Below are 23,013 nucleotides of genomic sequence, written 5' to 3'. Positions count from 1 at the left end.
TAAGGGAATGACTTAGCATGTTTATCTATAGCGTTAGATTTTTTTTTTTGGCCGATGTCGGGTACAATTTTGTCAAGTCAATGATGCTAAACGACATATCTGTATCCTATCGATGGAAGCCCAATGCAGACAACAGATTAAGGCAAACTGCTATTTATCGTTTTAACTTATGGCATAGCCGACCAGAACGACAACCTTCACAGACCAACCATGATCGGCAAGTAGTTCACAACACGGCCTTCCGAAAAAAGAACCTATCAGAAGTTGTGAGCCCTCAAAACCGCTGACAGTGGTATATACAAGGTGGGGAGTGCAGTTTTACCTGTGTTGTTGGTCATGCAAGTTGCATGATCAAGAAATCCTCATTTTGATGTACCTGGTGATGTGTTTGCAAGTGCCATTCTCTGCTCTGAGTTATGGCTCTAGCGGTCTGCTGATTGGACGTGCCTCGGTGGCACTTACAATTTCGGTGTTAGTGACATAAAACTTTTGATTTCTTGGTCAGCCAACACTGCACTCCCCACCATGTGTTTTGCACTGTCAGCAGTTTGAAAGCTTACTAACTTACATTCTAGAGATAAAAAAAAACCCTGGAAAACCTGTTTAGTATATCCGAAAGGCCAAGACTTTCAGGAAAACGTCTGTAATAAATCCGCCATGTGTGAACATAACCATACAACTCATTATTTAGCTATTTCCTCTACGTGCTGGCAGCGGACTGGCTTGCCATGTGATCTTAGAAACACCGCTAAGCAATAAACGAGATTGGTCATAGCCGCCAACGAAGCTCCAGGATGTAGACTAATTCACATACATGAAAACCGCTAATATAAATTTTGCTTATTTAGGTGACATCCATTAAGACTGGATAAAACTTGCAGGCAGAGCAGAACTGCAGCATAAAAAGGTACCAGCTAAGCATATGACTCACGTCACACATACATTAACTCCTTAACGACCGCCCTCCGTCTTTTGAGGGCAGGCGGTGCATGACCTCAGTCTACAGCGACGTCTTTTGGCGTCGTTGTAGAAGAGGCTGATGAGCGCTCCTGTAACTTACAGCTCCTGAGCTCAGAGCAGCCTGCTACATACAGCTGGGGTCGGAAAACATTCAGTCCCAAGCTGTTTAAACCTTTGTCGCGGAAAGATCAAAGGGAACTACCCGCTTTGATCTAGTCATCGGAAACCCGGTGACGCGATCAAACACCAGGGAATCCCTCTGCAGTCAGCCCTTGGGACCTACAAAAGGACCCCAGGACTGTCTGTTCATTAAGCCTGCTGTTCGGGCACACTATGTGCTGCCCTAACAGCAGCCTGTGTCATAGTGACACAGTATGATGTATTAGAATAGAGTATGCTAATACCTTACAAGTAAAAAATAAAATTCTAAATAAAGTTATCCCTTAATGGGATTTAAAAAAAAAAAAAGTTTAAAAAATAAATAAATAAAAGGAGTAGAAAAGAAAAAGTCATTATTTTGCATTAAATATATTTTATTGCCCCTTCACTAAATAAAAACAAAAAACTACACATATTAGGTATCTAAATGATCGTAATAACCTGAAGAAATAATGTAAAGAGTTATTTAGCTTGAAACGTGAACGGGATAAAAAAATAAACAAGAAAAACTATGCAGAGAATCGCTTTTTCTTGCATTGAAAAAAAAAGAATATAATTTCTCCCGCATAAAACTAGGCCTCTTACGGCCACGACAATGAAAAATAAAAAAGTTATGGCTGCTGAAATGCAGAGTGGTAAAAACTGAAAAATGTAGCTGGTCATTAAGACCTTTTCAGTCCTGATCATTAAGGGGTTAACCCCTTAATGACCAGCCTATTTTTTTTTCCAATTGTGTATTTTTTTCATTTTTGAAAGAAAAAAAAAAAGAAGGTACCTAACAATGATCCATCAGAAAAAGAACAGAATATGTATCACATTAATACAGAGTATAATGCAAGATAACAACGGTAGGAAGTTATGACATGTGTAAATCCAATATATTGCATATTTTACAAGGGTTCTATGTAGCAAACAGATAATGAGGAAGAAACTTTTGGTGGAGGACAAGTTCTGAAGGAACATGAACTCCACATATTACCCTATTGTATAAACAAACAGTCAACAAAAAGTAGTGAACACATAAAACATATATAACAAGACAATAGACCGGTACAAAGTGGAAAAGAGGGGGCAAGGAAGGGAGCAAAGAGATATCCTAGTCGTACATGGGTAGATAAGAGGAGGTTAGTATAGGTATTGCGTAAGCTCAGGGTGGTCTAGAAGAGTCATACATATCCCATGGTGACCAAACCGTATGGAAGTGATCCAGTTGATTGTTCATGGAAGCTGTGAGAGACAACATTCTCCTAATCTCCCTAATTCTATTATGTAGATCAGTCTGCGTAGGACGGTTCGCTCTTTTCCAGTGGTCCGCTATAAGACATTTAGCTGCAGTAAGAACATGTAATAACAATCGGGAATGCACTTTCTTCAAGCCTTTAGGCAGTACATTGAGGAGAAAAGTCCTAGCTGTCAGAGGGAGCCAGACATCCAGTAGTCTATGGACTAGATCACTGACCGCTCTCCAAAAGGGACAAAGCAATTGGCAATCCCAAAAGATATGAGGGAGTGTCCCCCTATCACTGCGGCATCTCCAACACCTGTCGGAGACTACAGGGAAGATACGATGAAGGAATTCCGGGGTATGATACCAGTGCATCAGAATCTTATATTGGTCCTCTTTATAAGAAGCACAAAGAGATGACTTCGCTGCATGAGACTAAATAATAGGGTAGGAAGGGGGGAGCTCCCTACCCAGATAGATAACCATATATCCATGATTGGGAGTTGTACGCATATTTGGAGAGGAGAGAATATCATAGATCTCAGAGATTAAACCACTAGTTGAGGTGGTAGTTTTACAGAGAAATTCCAAGGGTGTAGGTTTAGAAAAACGATTATCTGTATAAAGGGAGTTGGCAAACTGGGTAATTTGCAGATAGCTGAAGAATGCATTAAGATGGTAAACTATATTTGGATTGTAAGGGTATGTGCACACGACCTATTTTTCAGGCGTAATGGAAGCGTTTTACGCCTTGAATTACGCCTGAAAAGACGGCTCCAATACTTCGGCAAACATTTGCCCATTGCCTGCAATGGGTCTTACAATGTTGTGTGCAGACAAGCTGTCATTTTACACATCGCTGTCAAAAGATAGTGTGTAAAATTACGGCCGCGTCAAAGAAGTGCAGGACACTTCTTGGGACGTAATTGGAGCAGTTTTTCATGGACTCCATAGAAAAAAAGCTCCAATTACGTCCGTAAAAGACTCCGCTATAAACGCGTGCACTTGTAAAAACGTCTGAAATTCAGGAGCGGTTTTCTCCTGAAAACAGCTCTGTAATTTCAGACGTATTTGGCGTTGTCGTGTGCACATACCCTAACATTTGAAATGGTGGAATGGTCCTCGAGCACGGGTCTATGTCAGCAAAATAGAAGAGACCAGCTCTCGACCAAGGCGGAGTCATCCTCGCAGTGAGACCGTCGGGCAAGGAAGGGTTAAATAAAAAGGATGTCATGGGGATTTTAAAGAGGACAAAGAATAGAGGGTGTTAGAAAGCTTCCAAATGTTCTCAGTAAAGGTCATTAAGTAAAGTAAAGGCATTGGCAAAGTGTCTACAGCCCCAGACCACAACTGTGCATTTGGATGGATAGTGGCAATCCAGAGTTTCTCAATCTCAGTCCATTTATTATATGCATGCAGCGAAGCCCAACTAGGGTTCCTACGCAGGTGTACAGCTAGATAGTAAGGGTATGTTTAGAAAAACGGCCGCGCAAAAAAACGGCCCGTCGGAACAGAACGCCGTTTTTCCCATTGCAATCAATGGGCAGATGTTTGGAGGCGCTCTGCTTCTGAGTTTTCGGGCGGCGTTTACGGCCCGATAACCGGCCGAAAATAGGCCGTGTGAACACACCCTAACAATAGACATCAGGACCTGCCAGTCCACCCGATGAAATAGTAGAAAGTAGGACTGACTTCAGGATTCTATGGCGTTTACCTGCCCAAATATATTTCAGTAAAGATGTTTGGGACTTTCGAATATCCTTTCGTGGTATAGGCACAGGGAGAGTTTCCAAAAGATAAAAGGTATTTTGGTAAAATAGTCATTTTAACTGCAGACACTCTGCCGAAGGAGGATAGGGGGAGGGGGGACCGCTTCGATAATAGTCTATTCATTTCCTGAAAAAAGGGGGAAAAGTGACATTTGTATAAGGAGTTATAAGAGTGAGTAAGCTGAATACCCAAATATTTGATTGTGTCATCCTTCCACTTAGAATTGAAGGAGGATTCTAGGGTCGAAGTAAGCGACCGAGAAAGGCGAATCGGTAGGGCTTCTGTATTAGAATTGTTAATCTTATATCCCAAGTAAAGGCTATATTCATTTAGGACCAAGTGTAGGTTAGGTAAAGAAATTTGTGGGTTGCGCAGAGTCAGAAGGACATCATGGACACAGGTCACGTCCCCTATCAGACTGACTCCAGATGCCTTAACTCCTAAGTCATCACCCCTATAACCTCAGTTTTATTGCCCCGGCTTATCTTAATGATGTATCACCTCATGTACTAATTGTCTTTGTGTAACATCTAAATGTTGTGCTTTTTTCTAAGGCCTGATGCACACGACCGTGTTCGGTCCGTGATATACGGTCCGCATGTCGGCCGCTTGTCCCGGACCGTACAAAGTACAGGGAGCCGGGCTCCTAGCATCATACTTATCTATGACGCTAGGTGTCACTGCCTATCCACGTAACTACTGTCACACACTAAAACATGATTACAGTACGGGACAGTAGTTCCGCGGACAGGCAGTGACCCCTATCGTCATAGATAAGTGTGATGCTAGGAGCCCGACTCCCTGCACTGTGTTCGGTCCGGGACATGCAGCCGACATGCGGACCGTATATCACGGACCGAACACGGTCGTGTGCATGGGGCCTAAGTCATTCATTTGTAAACTGCCTGAAGAAGGGGCCTCTGTGCTCTGAAAGCTGCATATAGAACTTTTATGGTTAGCCAATAAAGGTATCATACCTATTATACTTTTGTCTTTTTTGACACAAAGGTATTTAACATTTCCTATCCCGTACCAAAATTCCTTGAATATCCGGATTGACCAGCAAATTTTAAACCTTAATGACCAAGCTATTTTTTACGTTTTTCCATCGTCGCATTCCAAGAGCTATAACTTTTTTTATTTTTGCGTCGACATAGGTGTAATAGGGTCAAGTTGTATTTTTTAATAGCACCATTTTGGGGGACATATTATTTATTGATTAACTTTTATTAATTTTTTCTTTGGGGGGGGGAATAGAAAAAAAACTGAAATTTTGCAACTCTTTTTTTGCGTCCTAAATCTACGCCGTTTATCGTGTGGTATAAATAACACAATAACTTTATTCAGCGGGCTGTTACCATTGCAACAATACCAAATGTGTATGGATTTTATATGTTTTATTACTTTTACACAGTAATCACACTTTTTTTTCAAAATTATTTGTTTTTGTGCCTCCATATTTGAAGAGCCATCATTTTTTTATTTTTTCGCCGATGCGGTTGTATGAGGGCTTTTTTTTTGCGGGACGACTTGTAATTTTTATTGGTACCATTTTGGAGTAGATGCAACTTTTTGATCACTTTTTAATCACATTTTTTTTAAAGTTAGAATTCACAGAAAACAGCAATTTTTTCATGGTTTTTTATATAATTTTTTACGGCGTTCACCGTGCGGGTTAAGTAATGTAATAGCTTTATAGTCGGGGTCGTTACGGACGCGGCGATACCAAATATGTGTAACTTTTTTACTTTATTTTGGTTTTTTTAATAGTAAAGCAGTTTGTAAGGGGAAGAAGTGGGGTTTTCATTTTGTTTTCACTTTTTTTTTTTTATTAACTTTATTAAACTTTTTTTTTTACTAGTCCCACTAGGGGACTATAATATGCGATTCTCCGATCGCTTTTATAATACACTGTAATACTTTTGTATTGCAGTGTATTACTGCCTGTCCGTTTAAAAAGGACAGGTATCTGCTAGATCTTATCGCCGGGTGTCGGTGGGATGAGAGGGAGCTCCCTCCTTCTCTCCAAAACAACTCAGATGCAGCGCTCGCTATTGAGCGCCGCATCTGATGGGTTAAACGGATGAGATCGATACCGATATCGATCTCACCCGTTAGACCAGGGATGCCCCCAGCTACCTCTGGCAGCTGAGAGCAGGGAGATTTAAGGGCTCCCTTCTCTGTTTATCTATTCTGATGCAGTTCCGTGAAAAGGCCTATAATAAAGCCCATTAGTGGCCGACGTGAAAAAGAGTATTGGTGGTCACTAACGGGTTAACATCTAGAAATAATACACCAGTACAGTGAAGAGTCTGTGCTGTTTTTTTTATTATAAGCTACAAAAATACTTCCTATACATACAGATTGCCAAGTATATACCATGTAATAAAGTAATATTGTTGCCAAGAATATTTACACTTTCTTAAAATCCACATCTCTCGTATCAGGCTTCAGAAAAAAATGAGAACAAACATTTCCTAGGCATGGATAGAAACACCTTCACAGATGGTGGTAACACTGCTTTAATAAAAAATAGTAAGACTGAGATAACAAGCACAGAGAAAAGGAACATTGCCTTCTTACCTAAATCCTCGTCTAATTTGGTCTTTGGTGGCTCCCACGCCGGCCTAGCAGCTCTAGCTTTTGATTGACGCTTGCCAAGTTCTTCTTCAAACTTGTCATGCAAATCCCGTAACCTGCTTGTACCAACCACCGTGGAGTCGCCCTTTGAAGAGACACCAGAATGACAACTGAGCATACCATTCATTTAGATGTAGTCCATTTAAAAAAAGAGGGCTTGCTAACAAATCAGCACACATTAATAAACTCTGGCAAGGAATGGTGCATGGATAGAATCTGATGATCGGTCTCCTCTAGTGTAGCATCTGACTGCGCCCCTGGCAGGATTTATTCAAAATATACAGCTAATATAGAGCATCGGCAGCCCTAAAGTAGCTTTAGATCACTACCACAGAAGTTGGCGCATTTCCAAATAACATTATATAGTCTAATTGCTATTGTATTTAAAGGCTTCGTAAACTTTTGGATGCATTTATCTTTCTTTTTTAATAAATCCATGTTTTATTTAATTCTAAACATCTTTTGAATTGGATTTTATAAAAAAAATAATATATATATATATAATTACTTTTTGAGATACAGATACTATTTATCCTGTATACATAGAAGCTGTATCTTGGCAGGTCAAAGCCAAATCCAACAGGTCAACTGGACTGATGCGAAAACCACCCATTATTGAGCACCTGTAAGTTCATGAACTTAGATGTGATCGATAATAGCTGGATCCTGCGTTTATGCGTTAAGACAATTGCAATCACCAGGTTCTCGGCTTTCAGGAAATATATAGGGTGTGGGAATGCACTGACTATTGAATGGGTGTAATCCCTGTATTTTACAGGTTATTTTTTAAATTTCCAGTTTACAACCAGATTTTTGGTCTCTTCAACTCCTGTGATTTTATGAAGATATGTTCATGTAGACATAAGCATAGGTGGTTTGTATGAACTCTGAGCATCAGGAATTTTTCGTTTTTAGGATGGGTCGTGCATCTAATTTTCTGCTTGGATCACACTAAGCCGCAAATATACATTTTTATGCATTTACAAATTTGCATGGAAGTGCCATACATATATGTATATATTATTATTATTATTAGGGGTTGGTTAGGAAATCAGCATCTATGCCATTAAATAGATGCACGTATAGCATCTTGAATTTTTTTAAATAATCAGGTGCGTCACTGTTTGGTGTAGCTTTATTATTAGTCTTTATTAAAAATTATTTTTACTTTTTTTGATACAGCTGCTCTGTATACAGGACGGCTGTATGTAGCGCTAAATCCTGTTCCCGCGGGTTTGACTGGTTCAGTGTCAGCAAGTCCTGCGAGTCTCTGACACAGGATCCACCTGTTATCCATCACATCTAAGCTCATAACTTAGATGCGATAGATTGCAGGTGGCTCCTGCATGTCAGAAGACTCGCAGGACTTGCTGACACTGAACCCATAAGGCTGGGTTCACATGACCTATTTTCAGACGTAAATGAGGCGTATTATGCCTCGTTTTACGTCTGAAAATACGGCTACAATACGTTGGCAAACATCTGCCCATTCATTTGAATGGGTTTGCCGACGTATTGTGCCGACGACCTGTCATTTACGCGTCGTCGTTTGACAGCTGTAAATTGACTGCCTCGGCAAAGAAGTGCAGGACACTTCTTTGCAACGTAATTTGAGCCGTTCTTCATTGAAGTCAATGAAGAGCAGCTCAAGATTTACGAGCGTCACAGACGCCTCGCATAATACGAGGAGGAGCTTTTACGTCTGAAACGAGGCAGCTGTTTTCTCCTGAAAACAGGCTGTAATTTCAGACGTAAAAGACACTTATCGTGTGCACATACCCTCAGACTGACTGATTCAGGTCAAAACGAAATATACAGCTGCTCTGCATATAGAATTAAGTAAAACAAATAAATACTAAATAAAAAGTTACAGCAAAACACACTTGACTGACCTGAATAAAAAAAATTAAAAAAACACATTTTTTTTAGACTATTTCACATTATGTCCTATGCTCTTGGGCTTTAAGTTATTTATTGATTTTCTTAATATGTTTGATTTCTCAGATTTCATAATTCCACAATTCATACTGTATGTCAAATGGGGTCTAACTACAGTATAAGTTTTGTGGAATCAAGTCTACTTTTTCTTCGACTGGAAATCGTTCTAGTGACACATTTAAGGGGTCTTCTAGCTGTAAACAATTTTCTGGCAGCTGCTTATAGGACAAAACAACAAATACGCACACTCACCTTTTAAATTCCCCCACTACTGCTCTGGCGCGTAGTACCCAGCTAATCTCAGTTTTCCACTTTAGCCATGTGACCACTACAGCCAATCACTGGCTACAAGGGTGATCTTAGTATGTACGGCACACGACATTCGGGTTGTGCTTACGTTAAAAAGGGAACTCATAGACCATTACTGTGTTGAGTCTCATTTTGTTTCCTAAGCACACCTTCGTTCCCGGTCTTTTCCACATGTTTACAAATGTGCCCGACGTGCTTTCACAACATGATGGGGAGCAATTTATTTGCGCATTCCTAAAATAATGAGGTCTCGGATTATCTGCCTACTGCTGCGGTGTTACATCACGCTCCACTGATCTCTGTATGAACAGTTCTTTGCTGTCAGTTGATATGCTGTTTCACTTGTTTGGATAACACTTCACACAAAGGTTTGGGATTAGACAGGTAAACTGCATGCCTGGGAATACATTTCCTACGGAAACTCATTAGAAACCTTACTGTAAGCTTACTCTGACAGTCCAGCCACACGTGCTCTGCAACAAGAATACGGAGACAAGGACCAATGAGTACAAAGCATACGACTGCCGTATTTAGCCATGTTCTTCTAAATTTATGCATAATCCCCAGGATTTATCCCAGGCATGTTTCAAAATCACAATCATTGGTCTGGTCGGTGTATTTTACGCAAGTACCAACATTACGATTTCACGCAAGTACCAACATTACGATTCCACGCAGATGCAAAAAAAAACAAAAAAAAAACACTATTAAAATCATAAAATATCGTTAAATACTCAGGTATTCACATCCCAGCAAAATTGGCCAATAATCATCGATCCTTCTTGCGGATGTGTCTAGACTTTTGAAGTCTTATGACCTTCCCTTGATCTCCTGAAGTCATATTTCATCCCCAAGATCCTCTGTTCTTCAGATGGCCCCTATCCACCTCCCCTCTTCCATCTTTAAATCCATACATAGTGTTCTCTGAAGGATTCCGATTGACACAGAAGACTAGACTTACTCATAAACTACTCAGAAGACCTCTGGTGTTCAAGTTTATTACAAGGCCCCTTCTTCCTATCTGACCTCTGCTACCCAGACCCTAAGGTCTATAAGGCTTATAACTTTGACCCCCTTGTGAGGGTAGCCTGTGAGACCTGGAGCGCAGTACAAGCTCCTCTAGCACCTTCCCCTACTCCAATCCTTCCAGCTAGTCTAGTTCCCGAGTCATCTGATAGCTCCGGTTCTTCCTCCATGTGGAACGCATTAAAGGCTATGTACACCTTTGAGAAAGTCTTGTTTTTTTAATAAAATTGCACATCAGTGTGATTGGTGGAAATTCCTAAATATATTTTGTTAAAGTTCTTTTTACTTTGAGATACAAATGCTTTTTATCCTATATACAGAGAAGCTGTATCGTTAGCGAAGACCTGAATCCGTCAGGTCCGCGGGACTGACGGGTTCAGTGTCAGCGGGTCCTGCATGTCGATCCACCTGTAATCGATCACATCTAAGATATGAACTTAGATGTGATCAATAGCAGCTCGATTCTGCGTGTCAGACACACAGGACCCACTGACCTGACAGACACAGGACTCAGTGCAAGATACCGCTGCTCAGTATACAGAATACAAAGCAGCTGTATCTCAAAGTAAAAATTATTTTTAATAAAATGTATTTAGAAAGTTGCCCCAATCACACAATTTTATTTAATAAAAAAAAAAAGATGACTTTTCAAACAATATGACCATATGGAATCTACTAGGTGCTCGTTCAGTTCCAGATGTACTGTCCTTTAGGAAACTGGTTCCGTCCTTACACTTTACCTTTCTACATTACCTGAATTTGAAACTAAATTGCTGCCGTTTTTTTGGGTTACACAATTTGAGAAAGTCATAATAGCCAAGTATGGGGTTTCTAGAAAACTTTCTAATTTGTATCACAACTTCCTTGTCCTCCCTCCGACCTCCAAGTTGGCTTATTAACTTGCATGGGAAAAATAATTGAATATCACATTGTCTGACCAGGAAACCAAATTTACTCATGCTTTCTCTACCTGTCTCCACCTATGCTAGAGATGTAAGGGAGACATGGGCTCGTTCACTCACGTTCGGTGGCACGGACCCCTTATTAACCCCTATTGGAAAAAAATAGCGCAAATTATATGACGAGTCTCAGAGCCAGATTTCGAATGGACTATCAAAATGATTTCTTGACCAGTCCAAGTAAAACCTATACATGGGCCAAATCCAATCGGATTACACATCTCATTGCCGCTGCTAAGGCTCTAATCCAACTCAACTGGATGCAAACTCTACCCCCACCTTACAGCACTGAATTATTTCTTAAAGTGTAACTAAACGTTCGACAAACTTCTGAACCTGTACTCCAATACATCGGCTTTACGTGAAAAACCGAACAGAAACGAAGCGGCTGAGTGCTAACATGAGCGCTGCTGCCCCTTTGTTTTAGCAATTAGTGGGAGTCTCAGTGCTCGGAACCCCACCAATCAAAACTTCTGACACGTCACTACGACATGTCAGAATTTTGTACGTTTAGTTACCCTTTAAGTTTCCAATATTGACGGAGAGCGTTTTATTGTTTTTTATACATATCTTTCATTATTGAATGTTTAATGTGTATGTATTGAAATTGCTGATATATTTATTTCTTTGCCTTTTCTTCCAATAAAAATGTAATATACAAAAAAAACAAAAACATAAAATATCAATGTTTTAAGACAGAAAAGACCCAACTGGTGTTGGCCGATTACTCACTACTTGGTCCATTGGATCACTAGAATAGTAGCTTTCAGAATGGGTGCAACGGATCCACACAGATTTCAGCAAATCTTCATCTTCCTCATCATTTCTGTCCAGTGGGTTCTCCTCTAGAAGTTCCTTGTCTTTTAACAAAGTATAGCTATTTTCTTTGCGTGATGAAGGACTTTCAGAGGCAGTTTCTTTTTCCTCTTCTTCCCATCTTGCTCTTTTGCGGTCCCTACTAGGGGAAGGACTAGAACACATATAATAAATTGGTTTTTTCTTCTTATACTCATATATCAGTATTGCGCCGTAACATTATAAACAATACATGTCTCCGGTGACTCCACTTTGCAAAGTAGAATATTCCTACGTGGTATACCAACTTAAATTATTTTAACTGCGCACCGCTGAGTAGCTGCATTCAGCCAATACATTTTCTTTTGGTTAAATAGTTAATGTAGTTATTTAACCCTTTCCTGCCCAGCCCACAAAAAATATTTGCCTCCTATGCCATTAGCCTGTTAAAGGGGTTTTCCCGCTAATAACATGTTTTTGCTCATTTAAGTAAAGAGAGACTTGCATAAACATGGCCGCTCCGGCGGTCAGATGCACCATTCCGCCTCTACATCTTGCCATCCGCAAGAAGGAAGATGTTTTATTTATGGTTTGACGTATCGACCACTCAGGGCAAGTTTATCACAGAGACAGGGGGTCGGAATGACCAACTACCAATAAAGAGGCGGAGCTGATGTAATCACATGACTGGTGCTGATAACCTGGAACAGTGTGGAACAGCGCATCTGACCGCTGGCGCAGCCATCTATATGTAACTAAATCTCTCTTTACGTTTAAATGAGCAAAAACATTTTTAGATTAAAAAAACGCTTAAATTGACATGCTCCCTTTGCTCCTGCATGCAGTGCTATCAGTAGGATTTGGACAGCACACTGACAGCCTAAACATGAACTGTGACAGGGAACTGAAATAATAAATTCAGTGTCACTAAAAACAAAGTCCCTGTATGCAGAAGCCACTACTTCTGCATATAGGTGGTTGGTAGGGATCCCGATGATGTCATTGATAACATTACAGGGATTCCCTGTGGCAGAGGGGCCTTGAGGGAGATGCACAGAGGAAGCAACCTATATCTTTTTTGTGTGTCTCTATATAGATCACTGGTAAAAAGGATGATGTCGCCATTAGATCACTGTTATCAGAAATTTGTATAGGAGGCCATCAGGTAACACAAAGATTATGTTTACGGTGTTCCCCAATAGTAAAAAAATAATTAACAAGTTAATAAATTAATTTAGTAAATGGACCCCACCAAAAAAAGGACACACCTATCCAAACCTACACAAACCAGTGATAGACATCCTGTGTATCAAACAGAATGTACATAGCACCAAACAAACAATAATTCCCCCATGCCACCAATTTTTGTTTGTTCTACCCTGGCCCTACCTGATCCTGCGCCTTGCCTAAAAATAATTCTGTATCCGTATTACCTTCATCCATGTGTAGATTCTCTATCTAAAGCTAAGGGATGGAGATACCATCTAAAACTAAAATAGGGTCTTTGTTCTTGGCCCTATAGTGAAGTCATACATTACATTCTTGATAAATAATATTAATTGAACAAATTATAAAAAAAATTTGCGCTAAGTAATCTAAAACAGAACGGGAGAAAAATTGATAGACGATCAAACAAAACCAAAAAAATAAAATCACCTTTAGAATGAAGCATCCTAAAAAGGTGAAATTTTGCTCTAAGCATCAAGGCCCAAAACACAAAAGGATTATAATTTTGATTGGTATTTGACCAAAAGTATTTTGTGACAAATCAACATGGCCCTGAAGAAGCCATAAGGAAAAAAAGCAATGGGCAGTTTTTGGTGCATTTTACTACATGCCTTTTATCATGTACTGTTTGTGCATTTGTACAGCAATTTTATTATACAGTATTTAATAATGTTTATATATGATGTGACTGCTTTGTCTGGGAGTGTGCTCCATAGTCTAATAAAAAGGGACTTTCCAGACAGTGTGGTCTATTTAACATTCTAACAGCCGGACACACATGAGGAAACAATGAATATTTGCTACTACAGTATTGTCATTGATTTTTGTTATACCTGGTTGCCATTCATTCTCAGTGTTTTATACATAAAACCTATATTTGCTTGTATATATGGGACTTGATCGATTTATATAAGTTAGGCCGTATAAACGTAGAAATGTATTTATTGTTTAACATAACGTGGCTTAAAATATTAGTACAGCGTGCCAATCTGAGAACGATTCTAGTCGGTACTTGGTAAAAGTATACACACTTATTTTCTACATGTAAATCTATATTTCTCAACCAGGGTTCTGTGAAACCCTGGGCTTCTGTGGAACCCCAAAAGGGGTTCCAAGCACTGTTCGTAGTCCCGAGACGGTTTTGTGCTGGTTTGCACTGCAAATGCGTTGGCGCCATCAGGTGACATGAGCACTGCAAAGTATGTCATTCAGTCCAAATTTTCATCCATTTTGCGGTCGTCTTCATCTTCCTATTGCTCCAGCTCCTGCTCTGCTTGCCAACACTGCCCCCTACCACTGAAGTGACCGGCAGCCCAGTGAACGCTCAATAGCGGGGCTGATGTGTAAAGGAGAGGGGTGAAATTTCACATTAAGGGCTACTGTGAAAGGAAGGGGGAAAAGGAGCTGTCACACAGAGGAAGCATCACAGAGATAATTCAGATCTTAGACTTCAGACCCCAAGTCTTGGGCTCTAAATTAATTTTGTGGTCTGTGGTCTGAATTAATTTTGCAGTAGGGGGTCTGAATAAATTTTGCTGTGGCTTGCATATGTCTGGTTTTTAGACTTTTTTCCTCTTTTGGAATAAATAAATTGGCAAGGTCTCCGTGAGATGAAATTTTTTTTTCAATGGGTTCTCAAGTGCTAGAAACCTGGTTCTAGATGCTGCATACGGTGTAAAATGGAACGCTCTTAGTTTTCATTAAAGGCCTAGCAATTTACCTTTTTGGCCTCTTCCTGTAACTTCTGTCAGGACTTGGTGATCTTCGGCTATCCCGATGTCTGTGCCTTTCCCTTTATAATTAGAAAATGAAATAATGCTTGAAATTAGCAGAATAGTGCTTGTGTGTGTGTATATATATATATATATATATATATATATATATATACACACACACACACACACACACACACACACATATATATACACATACCCACCATTTTACAGTTTAAACAGAGTTAATGTGCACTGAAAGTTTAATAAAAGTTGCTGTACTTCCTGAGGTACGGTCTGTATTATAGTTCGGAGCTACTTTTACAATGCTACAGGTGTTAATGTACAATCGTCCACCTATTGTAACTATTTGAACTGTTTACCAACTATACCAAATGCCGAATATCATCTAGAAGTGTCTTAACTGGTTACCGACAGAGGACGAGAATACTCTTCCTGAGTGGCGGGTGCTTGCCGCATCAGTACGAGCATTCTTGTCCTGTGAGACAGCCAGTGTGTGCGCGCGCGCGCGATCAGGAGCAGGCAATGGCTGTAATACACAGCCGCAGCCCCACTCTAACGGCAGAGAGAAGAGAAACCTCTTCTCTCTGCCGTTAACCCCTTGAATACCGGGTTCAAAGTGGATTGCAGCATTCAAAGTGAATAAGAGAAGGATGGACTGCCCATTGATCGGGTCACAGGAAATCCATGTGATGCGATCGAGGCCCATAACTTGTATGGCCAGACAGCTCAGGGTCCATTGAAGGACCCCAGAGCTGTCTGACTATATTCCCTGTTGGAGTTACTGAGGTATGCCCTAACAACTGCCTGTATACAGTCAGTACACAGGCTAATGTACTGGAATATAGATCTATGCCAGTACATTACAGTTAAATAAAAGTTAACATTAAAAATCCCTCTATGGCATAAAAAACAAAACAAAAAGAAGTCAAATTAATTAAAGTAATGTTAAATAAAAAAAAATAGTAAAACTATTCACAGAGACACACATTTTTTACAATGGATAAACTTTTTAAAATATAAGTCCCAAAACATGAAATAATATAGACATATTTGGTATCGCCACGTCCGTAACAACCTGTACAATAAACGTATAACAATATTGATTATAAATCGGTGTATAGTTTAAAAAAACATTTCGGCAAAATAAAAATGTATATAAATTTAACGATAATGTATTTGTACCAAAAAATGGTACCTACAGAAAGAACAACTCGTCCTGCAAAAAAAACAAAGTCTCATACAACTACTTTGTACAAAAAAGAAAAATAATTATGAGTGCCGGGATGCAAAGAGGGAAATATAAAAAAATTGTTCTGTCCTCAAGACCAAAATTGGCAGTGTCCTTAAGGGGGTTAAACAGGTCCACACCAACTGGGCTCTGTAGAAATTGTGTTTTGATGGAGTCTGGTACTGCACGTAACACATCATTTTATTCTATTCATGTATCCATATACTATATTGGGCCCATTTATGAATTGATGAAATTCCCATTTATGCACTATGTAAATCAACTATAGAAAAGGACAAAAGTATTTTATGGTACAAATAAGTTTAAATGATTTTAAAATAATATGACGTATATCAACAAGATCTTGTTGGGCAGCAATAGGCGTGCCTGTTACAATATCTATACTTTTTAACCTAATTTAACATATTTTTTATTTAAACATGCTATGCTCTTACTGTGGCTTATTAAATACCAAAAAAAAAAAAAAAAAGATACACTAAATAAACAGTTGCATTGCTACTCCACATTTTTGTCCTTTTAAAATAAAAAAAGATCCAGAATGTAAACCATACAGTGCGCTATTTATAAGACAGAAAAAACGTCTTCCACCGTACTCTAACCTACCTGTTACGTTCATAACTTCCATGCCGTGGAGGAGTCCTACCATGAGACGGGGTTCTACTGTATTCGTACTCTGATCTACGTCGACTGCTGTCTGGTCTTCTTGACCGGTCAGGACTCCTTCCACGATCTCTTCGATCACCGTGTTTTTCAGGACGGTGTCGGTCACTATGACTGTACTCTCTGTGCCGATGAGCATCATAGTGTTTACCCCTATCTGGTGCCCTGTGATCACTCTGAGGTTTATCTGCTTGGTACGGACTGTGGCTTGTGTGTCTATAGTGACTGCTTCCTTGAAAAGATGCTGAATTCTGTTGGTAGCTATTAAAATTAGATACTGGCTGAGGTGGTGGTGGCGGCGGTGGTGGTGGAAAAGACTGTGGTGGATACCCAGAGGGATATACTGGTTGATAGCCTACATGAGGCAATGGAGGGGGCATAATAGGTGGTGGCATCAGAGGAGGCACCATGTAAGGATAAGTGCTTTGTGCAGTGGGAGGGCCAGCAGGTGGGGGATTACTTGGCCCAAGTGTAGAAGGAGGAACAGGAGGAAAACAAGGTGGCATTGGGTAACTTTGCCTGACAGTATAAGTGGGTCTGGGAAGAGATTGGTTTATTGTACTTTGTGTTGGTGGAGTAACAGGTGGTGGGTAACACATGTAGTCAGGCCTCGGAGGCATGTAATTGGTATTTGGAAGGCTAGAATACGTGGGAGGTGGGGTACTTTGGGTATCATAGGAATACTGCCCAGAAGATTGCTGCAACTGGGTTGGCCTTACATTTTGTGGCCGATATGTCTGCATTGAAGCGGTTTGACCTCCTCTAGCCTGTTGCCCTCCTCTTCCTGTTTGTAAAGACATTACCTAAAAAAGAAAATGGTATTAGGATTAGAATTCTCTTTTCCAACGTTTATGGAGACTAGAGAAAAAGAGAAAGCATAGATTATAGTCTCTTATGTTTCTATTCTGCATTAGGCCGAATGGATGAAATCCTAAAGACTTAGCCAATACCAAGTGCTTAGTTACTAGTGAGATCCAAGGTGCTCCATAATGTAGAGCCAACAGCAAGTACATGGTACAACCAAGAAGAGGTGTAATACATGAATGCATAAATGTATGTGTCCAAAGATCAAATATCACTATTTAGGAAGGTTGTATTTCTGTCTAAGCAAACAAACGTGAACTATAGTAAAACATGTAAAGAGAAGGTGTCATGTATTTAACTAATTTTAGGAATAAAATACAGTCGTCATTATAGAGAACATGTCACCTCTCCTGACCGGTCTACTTTAGTAAATACTTGTATTCCCCACATTAAAAAAAAAAAACAAAAAACCTGCATGTTCCAAAATTGTTATAAAAACTCTGCATTGGGCCATTCCCCTGTTATTCCGCCTAGAAATGTATAAATAAATTGACAATTAGGCTGGGTTCACACGAGCACAATAACGTCCGTAATGGACGGACGTATTTCGGCCGGAAGTCCCGGACCGAACTCAGTGCAGGGAGCCGGGCTCCTAGCATCATAGTTATGTACGATGCTAGGAGTCCCTGCCTCTCCGTGGAACTACTGTCCCGTACTGAAAACATGATTACAGTACGGGACAGTTGTCCTGCAGAGAGGCAGGGACTCCTAGCATCGTACATAACTATGATGCTAGGAGCCCGGCTCCCTGCACTGAGTTCGGTCCGGGACTTCCGGCCGAAATACGTCCATCCATTACGGACGTTAATGTGCTCGTGTGAACCCAGCCTTCGGTGTTACCAATCCCTTTGTCAGAGGGGTGTGTCCCTACATAGTCTCACTATGTCAGCACTGATTGGACAGTATAGGGACACACCCAACAGGTAACACCCACTTGTCAATTTATTCATACATTTATAGGAGGAATAACAGGAACAGCACAAAGTAGATTTCTAAGAAAAGACGCTCCAGAAACTAACAGCGAATACAACTATTAAATAAAACAGACATGTCAGGAGAGGTGGCAGGTCTCCATTAAAGGGTTTGTACAGGGTTAAAACAGCCTGGATGCTTTGTACTAGAAACAGCACCACACCTGTCCATGGGTTGCGTCTGGTATTGCACCAAGGATTCATTGAAGTGAATGGTACTGAGCAGCCATATCGCACACAACCTGTGGACAGGTGTGGCACTGTTGGTCGTAGAAAGCCGCAATGTTTTTCGAATCCTGTACAAGACCTTTAGCTTGCCCACCCCGTAAGAATAATGAAAGGAATCTCTTCATCCTGTGCCTGTATATACAGCAAGGCTGACAAATGAGCTTTATAGAAACAGGAAAAATCGGCTTTTTGTTACCACTCCAGTAGCCAGATTTATTTTACGTGCATAGTCATAAAAACACCACAGAAATTTGTGTCTAGTTTTTTTTTTAGCCAAAGCCAGACGAGTACTCAAAAAGCCAAAAACTGCCACAAAAACTGCATCAAATCTGCATGAGAGATTCTGGCTTAATAGGGCATATGAAAGGGCTGGTCTAAAGCAGTAATGAAAGTATTCAAAAAGCACCCAAAATAATGTTGGGTATCACATAGAAACAAAACATCGCAAATGATTTATTAAATGGTGTGGTAGTGGAGAAGCCCTTTAATAAAGATTAGCGTTGAGTCATTTTGAGGTAGATTAGGGCAACAGTATAACATAGTCGACAGTGAGAGACGCCAGAGACAGTGTGTAAAAGAAGAGAGGAGAGGCCCTATGACAAAGACGAGAACCCATGAGTGGGCATGCTCCATCACATGCCATATTACAGGCAGTATTCTCCTCTAGTATCATTACTTACAAGGGAGAATATAGACATTTTTGGAACGGATTTGCAGTCAGTGTATGTCCGTGTGGGGTCTCCGTGTATTTCAGAATGACATTGGCAGCATTAGCTCTACATGATGGTTCCTAGAGGGTATCCCAATCATGTGACCACCCTCTATTAACTGCTTATGCTCTGGAGGGAGGTTATTCAAAAAGGATTACTCTTCTACTGTTCCCTTTAATGATTGAATCAATCCTACAGTTAAAGGTAATGATTCCAATAACATATTAGGGAATTGTGGCCTCATATATTCTGAAGGGGTTTGTCATAGAGGATTGGGGCACTACAGTACTAACAGATGATCGATAGGGGCACTACGGCACTAGCAGACGATAGGGGCACTACGGCACTAGCAGACGATAGGGGCACTACGGCACTAGCAGACGATAGGGGCACTACGGCACTAGCAGACGATAGGGGCACTACGGCACTAGCAGACGATAGGGGCACTACGGCACTAGCAGACGATAGGGGCACTACGGCACTAGCAGACGATAGGGGCACTACGGCACTAGCAGACGATAGGGGCACTACGGCACTAGCAGACGATAGGGGCACTACGGCACTAGCAGACGATAGGGGCACTACGGCACTAGCAGACGATAGGGGCACTACGGCACTAGCAGACGATAGGGGCACTACGGCACTAGCAGACGATAGGGGCACTACGGCACTAGCAGACGATAGGGGCACTACGGCACTAGCAGACGATAGGGGCACTACGGCACTAGCAGACGATAGGGGCACTACGGCACTAGCAGACGATAGGGGCACTACGGCACTAGCAGACGATAGGGGCACTACGGCACTAGCAGACGATAGGGGCACTACGGCACTAGCAGACGATAGGGGCACTACGGCACTAGCAGACGATAGGGGCACTACGGCACTAGCAGACGATAGGGGCACTACGGCACTAGCAGACGATAGGGGCACTACGGCACTAGCAGACGATAGGGGCACTACGGCACTAGCAGACGATAGGGGCACTACGGCACTAGCAGACGATAGGGGCACTACGGCACTAGCAGACGATAGGGGCACTACGGCACTAGCAGACGATAGGGGCACTACGGCACTAGCAGACGATAGGGGCACTACGGCACTAGCAGACGATAGGGGCACTACGGCACTAGCAGACGATAGGGGCACTACGGCACTAGCAGACGATAGGGGCACTACGGCACTAGCAGACGATAGGGGCACTACGGCACTAGCAGACGATAGGGGCACTACGGCACTAGCAGACGATAGGGGCACTACGGCACTAGCAGACGATAGGGGCACTACGGCACTAGCAGACGATAGGGGCACTACGGCACTAGCAGACGATAGGGGCACTACGGCACTAGCAGACGATAGGGGCACTACGGCACTAGCAGACGATAGGGGCACTACGGCACTAGCAGACGATAGGGGCACTACGGCACTAGCAGACGATAGGGGCACTACGGCACTAGCAGACGATAGGGGCACTACGGCACTAGCAGACGATAGGGGCACTACGGCACTAGCAGACGATAGGGGCACTACGGCACTAGCAGACGATAGGGGCACTACGGCACTAGCAGACGATAGGGGCACTACGGCACTAGCAGACGATAGGGGCACTACGGCACTAGCAGACGATAGGGGCACTACGGCACTAGCAGACGATAGGGGCACTACGGCACTAGCAGACGATAGGGGCACTACGGCACTAGCAGACGATAGGGGCACTACGGCACTAGCAGACGATAGGGGCACTACGGCACTAGCAGACGATAGGGGCACTACGGCACTAGCAGACGATAGGGGCACTACGGCACTAGCAGACGATAGGGGCACTACGGCACTAGCAGACGATAGGGGCACTACGGCACTAGCAGACGATAGGGGCACTACGGCACTAGCAGACGATAGGGGCACTACGGCACTAGCAGACGATAGGGGCACTACGGCACTAGCAGACGATAGGGGCACTACGGCACTAGCAGACGATAGGGGCACTACGGCACTAGCAGACGATAGGGGCACTACGGCACTAGCAGACGATAGGGGCACTACGGCACTAGCAGACGATAGGGGCACTACGGCACTAGCAGACGATAGGGGCACTACGGCACTAGCAGACGATAGGGGCACTACGGCACTAGCAGACGATAGGGGCACTACGGCACTAGCAGACGATAGGGGCACTACGGCACTAGCAGACGATAGGGGCACTACGGCACTAGCAGACGATAGGGGCACTACGGCACTAGCAGACGATAGGGGCACTACGGCACTAGCAGACGATAGGGGCACTACGGCACTAGCAGACGATAGGGGCACTACGGCACTAGCAGACGATAGGGGCACTACGGCACTAGCAGACGATAGGGGCACTACGGCACTAGCAGACGATAGGGGCACTACGGCACTAGCAGACGATAGGGGCACTACGGCACTAGCAGACGATAGGGGCACTACGGCACTAGCAGACGATAGGGGCACTACGGCACTAGCAGACGATAGGGGCACTACGGCACTAGCAGACGATAGGGGCACTACGGCACTAGCAGACGATAGGGGCACTACGGCACTAGCAGACGATAGGGGCACTACGGCACTAGCAGACGATAGGGGCACTACGGCACTAGCAGACGATAGGGGCACTACGGCACTAGCAGACGATAGGGGCACTACGGCACTAGCAGACGATAGGGGAACTACGGCACTAGCAGACGATAGGGGAACTACGGCACTAACAGACGATAGGGGAACTACGGCACTAACAGACGATAGGGGAACTACGGCACTAACAGACGATAGGGGAACTACGGTACTAACAGACGATAGGGGCACTACAGCCCTAACAGACGATAGGGGCACTACAGCACTAACAGACGATAGGGGAACTACAGCACTAACAGACGATAGGGGAACTACAGCACTAACAGACGATAGGGGAACTACAGTACTAACAGATGATAGGGGCACTACAGTACGAACAGATGATAGGGGCACTACAATACGAACAGATGATAGGGGCACTACAATACGAACAGATGATAGGGGCACTACAATACGAACAGATGATAGGGGCACTACAGCACTAACATTTAGTACAAGCGGTATACAGAGTTCAATGTACAAGGTTCATTCACGAAGGCAGTTGTATGGACAGGTGTGTGTATGGCAAGACACATGATGCCCACACGGCACCTGCCCATGAGATGTCGGTTTGGGACTACATTTTCAGACAAAACATTCGGTATAATAAACCCAATTTTGAAAGCGGAGAGCCCCTCTAGCCTTACACCAGCATGGGGCATCTTTATGGCATCTTTAAAAATACTTGCTCACATATTTTACCATTTAACAACAGTGAGAACTAATATAGACAAACGTGTGACGTCAATTTTGGAATAAATTAATTTGTGGACACAAATGAGATCCATAAGAATGAGGCACACTGACCACGGCCGTAGGAATTCTCACTACAAATCCAGAACCAACAGAACATCAATACATCAGAAGCCGCACTCAGCATCATAGATGTCATGTAATAAGAGTATATTCCACTCACCCAGCACAGAGAAGCAGAGACAACGCAACAGGAAGTCCCG

At 42.4% G+C, this 23,013-nt stretch overlaps 1 protein-coding gene across 1 annotated transcript in view; it reads right to left on the bottom strand.

Moving 5' to 3' along the window:
* Nucleotides 1–22,963, bottom strand: part of DROSHA (drosha ribonuclease III) — a 270,019-nt gene extending 247,056 nt beyond the window's left edge. Inside the window, exons 1-5 of the mRNA XM_075826743.1 lie at nucleotides 22,865–22,963; nucleotides 16,597–17,456; nucleotides 14,729–14,800; nucleotides 11,719–11,956; nucleotides 6,698–6,839 (exon numbers count right to left, since the gene is read on the bottom strand). Of these exons, the coding sequence (XP_075682858.1) occupies nucleotides 6,698–6,839; nucleotides 11,719–11,956; nucleotides 14,729–14,800; nucleotides 16,597–17,453 (1,309 nt within the window). The 5' untranslated portion in view covers nucleotides 17,454–17,456; nucleotides 22,865–22,963. The remainder of the gene's footprint in view (nucleotides 1–6,697; nucleotides 6,840–11,718; nucleotides 11,957–14,728; nucleotides 14,801–16,596; nucleotides 17,457–22,864) is intronic.
* Nucleotides 22,964–23,013: the final 50 nt, after the last annotated feature.

The sequence above is a fragment of the Rhinoderma darwinii genome, chromosome 5, assembly GCF_050947455.1.
Source record: "Rhinoderma darwinii isolate aRhiDar2 chromosome 5, aRhiDar2.hap1, whole genome shotgun sequence".
Lineage (NCBI taxonomy): Eukaryota > Metazoa > Chordata > Amphibia > Anura > Rhinodermatidae > Rhinoderma > Rhinoderma darwinii.
This window is presented reverse-complemented; position numbering and strand designations above follow the sequence as displayed.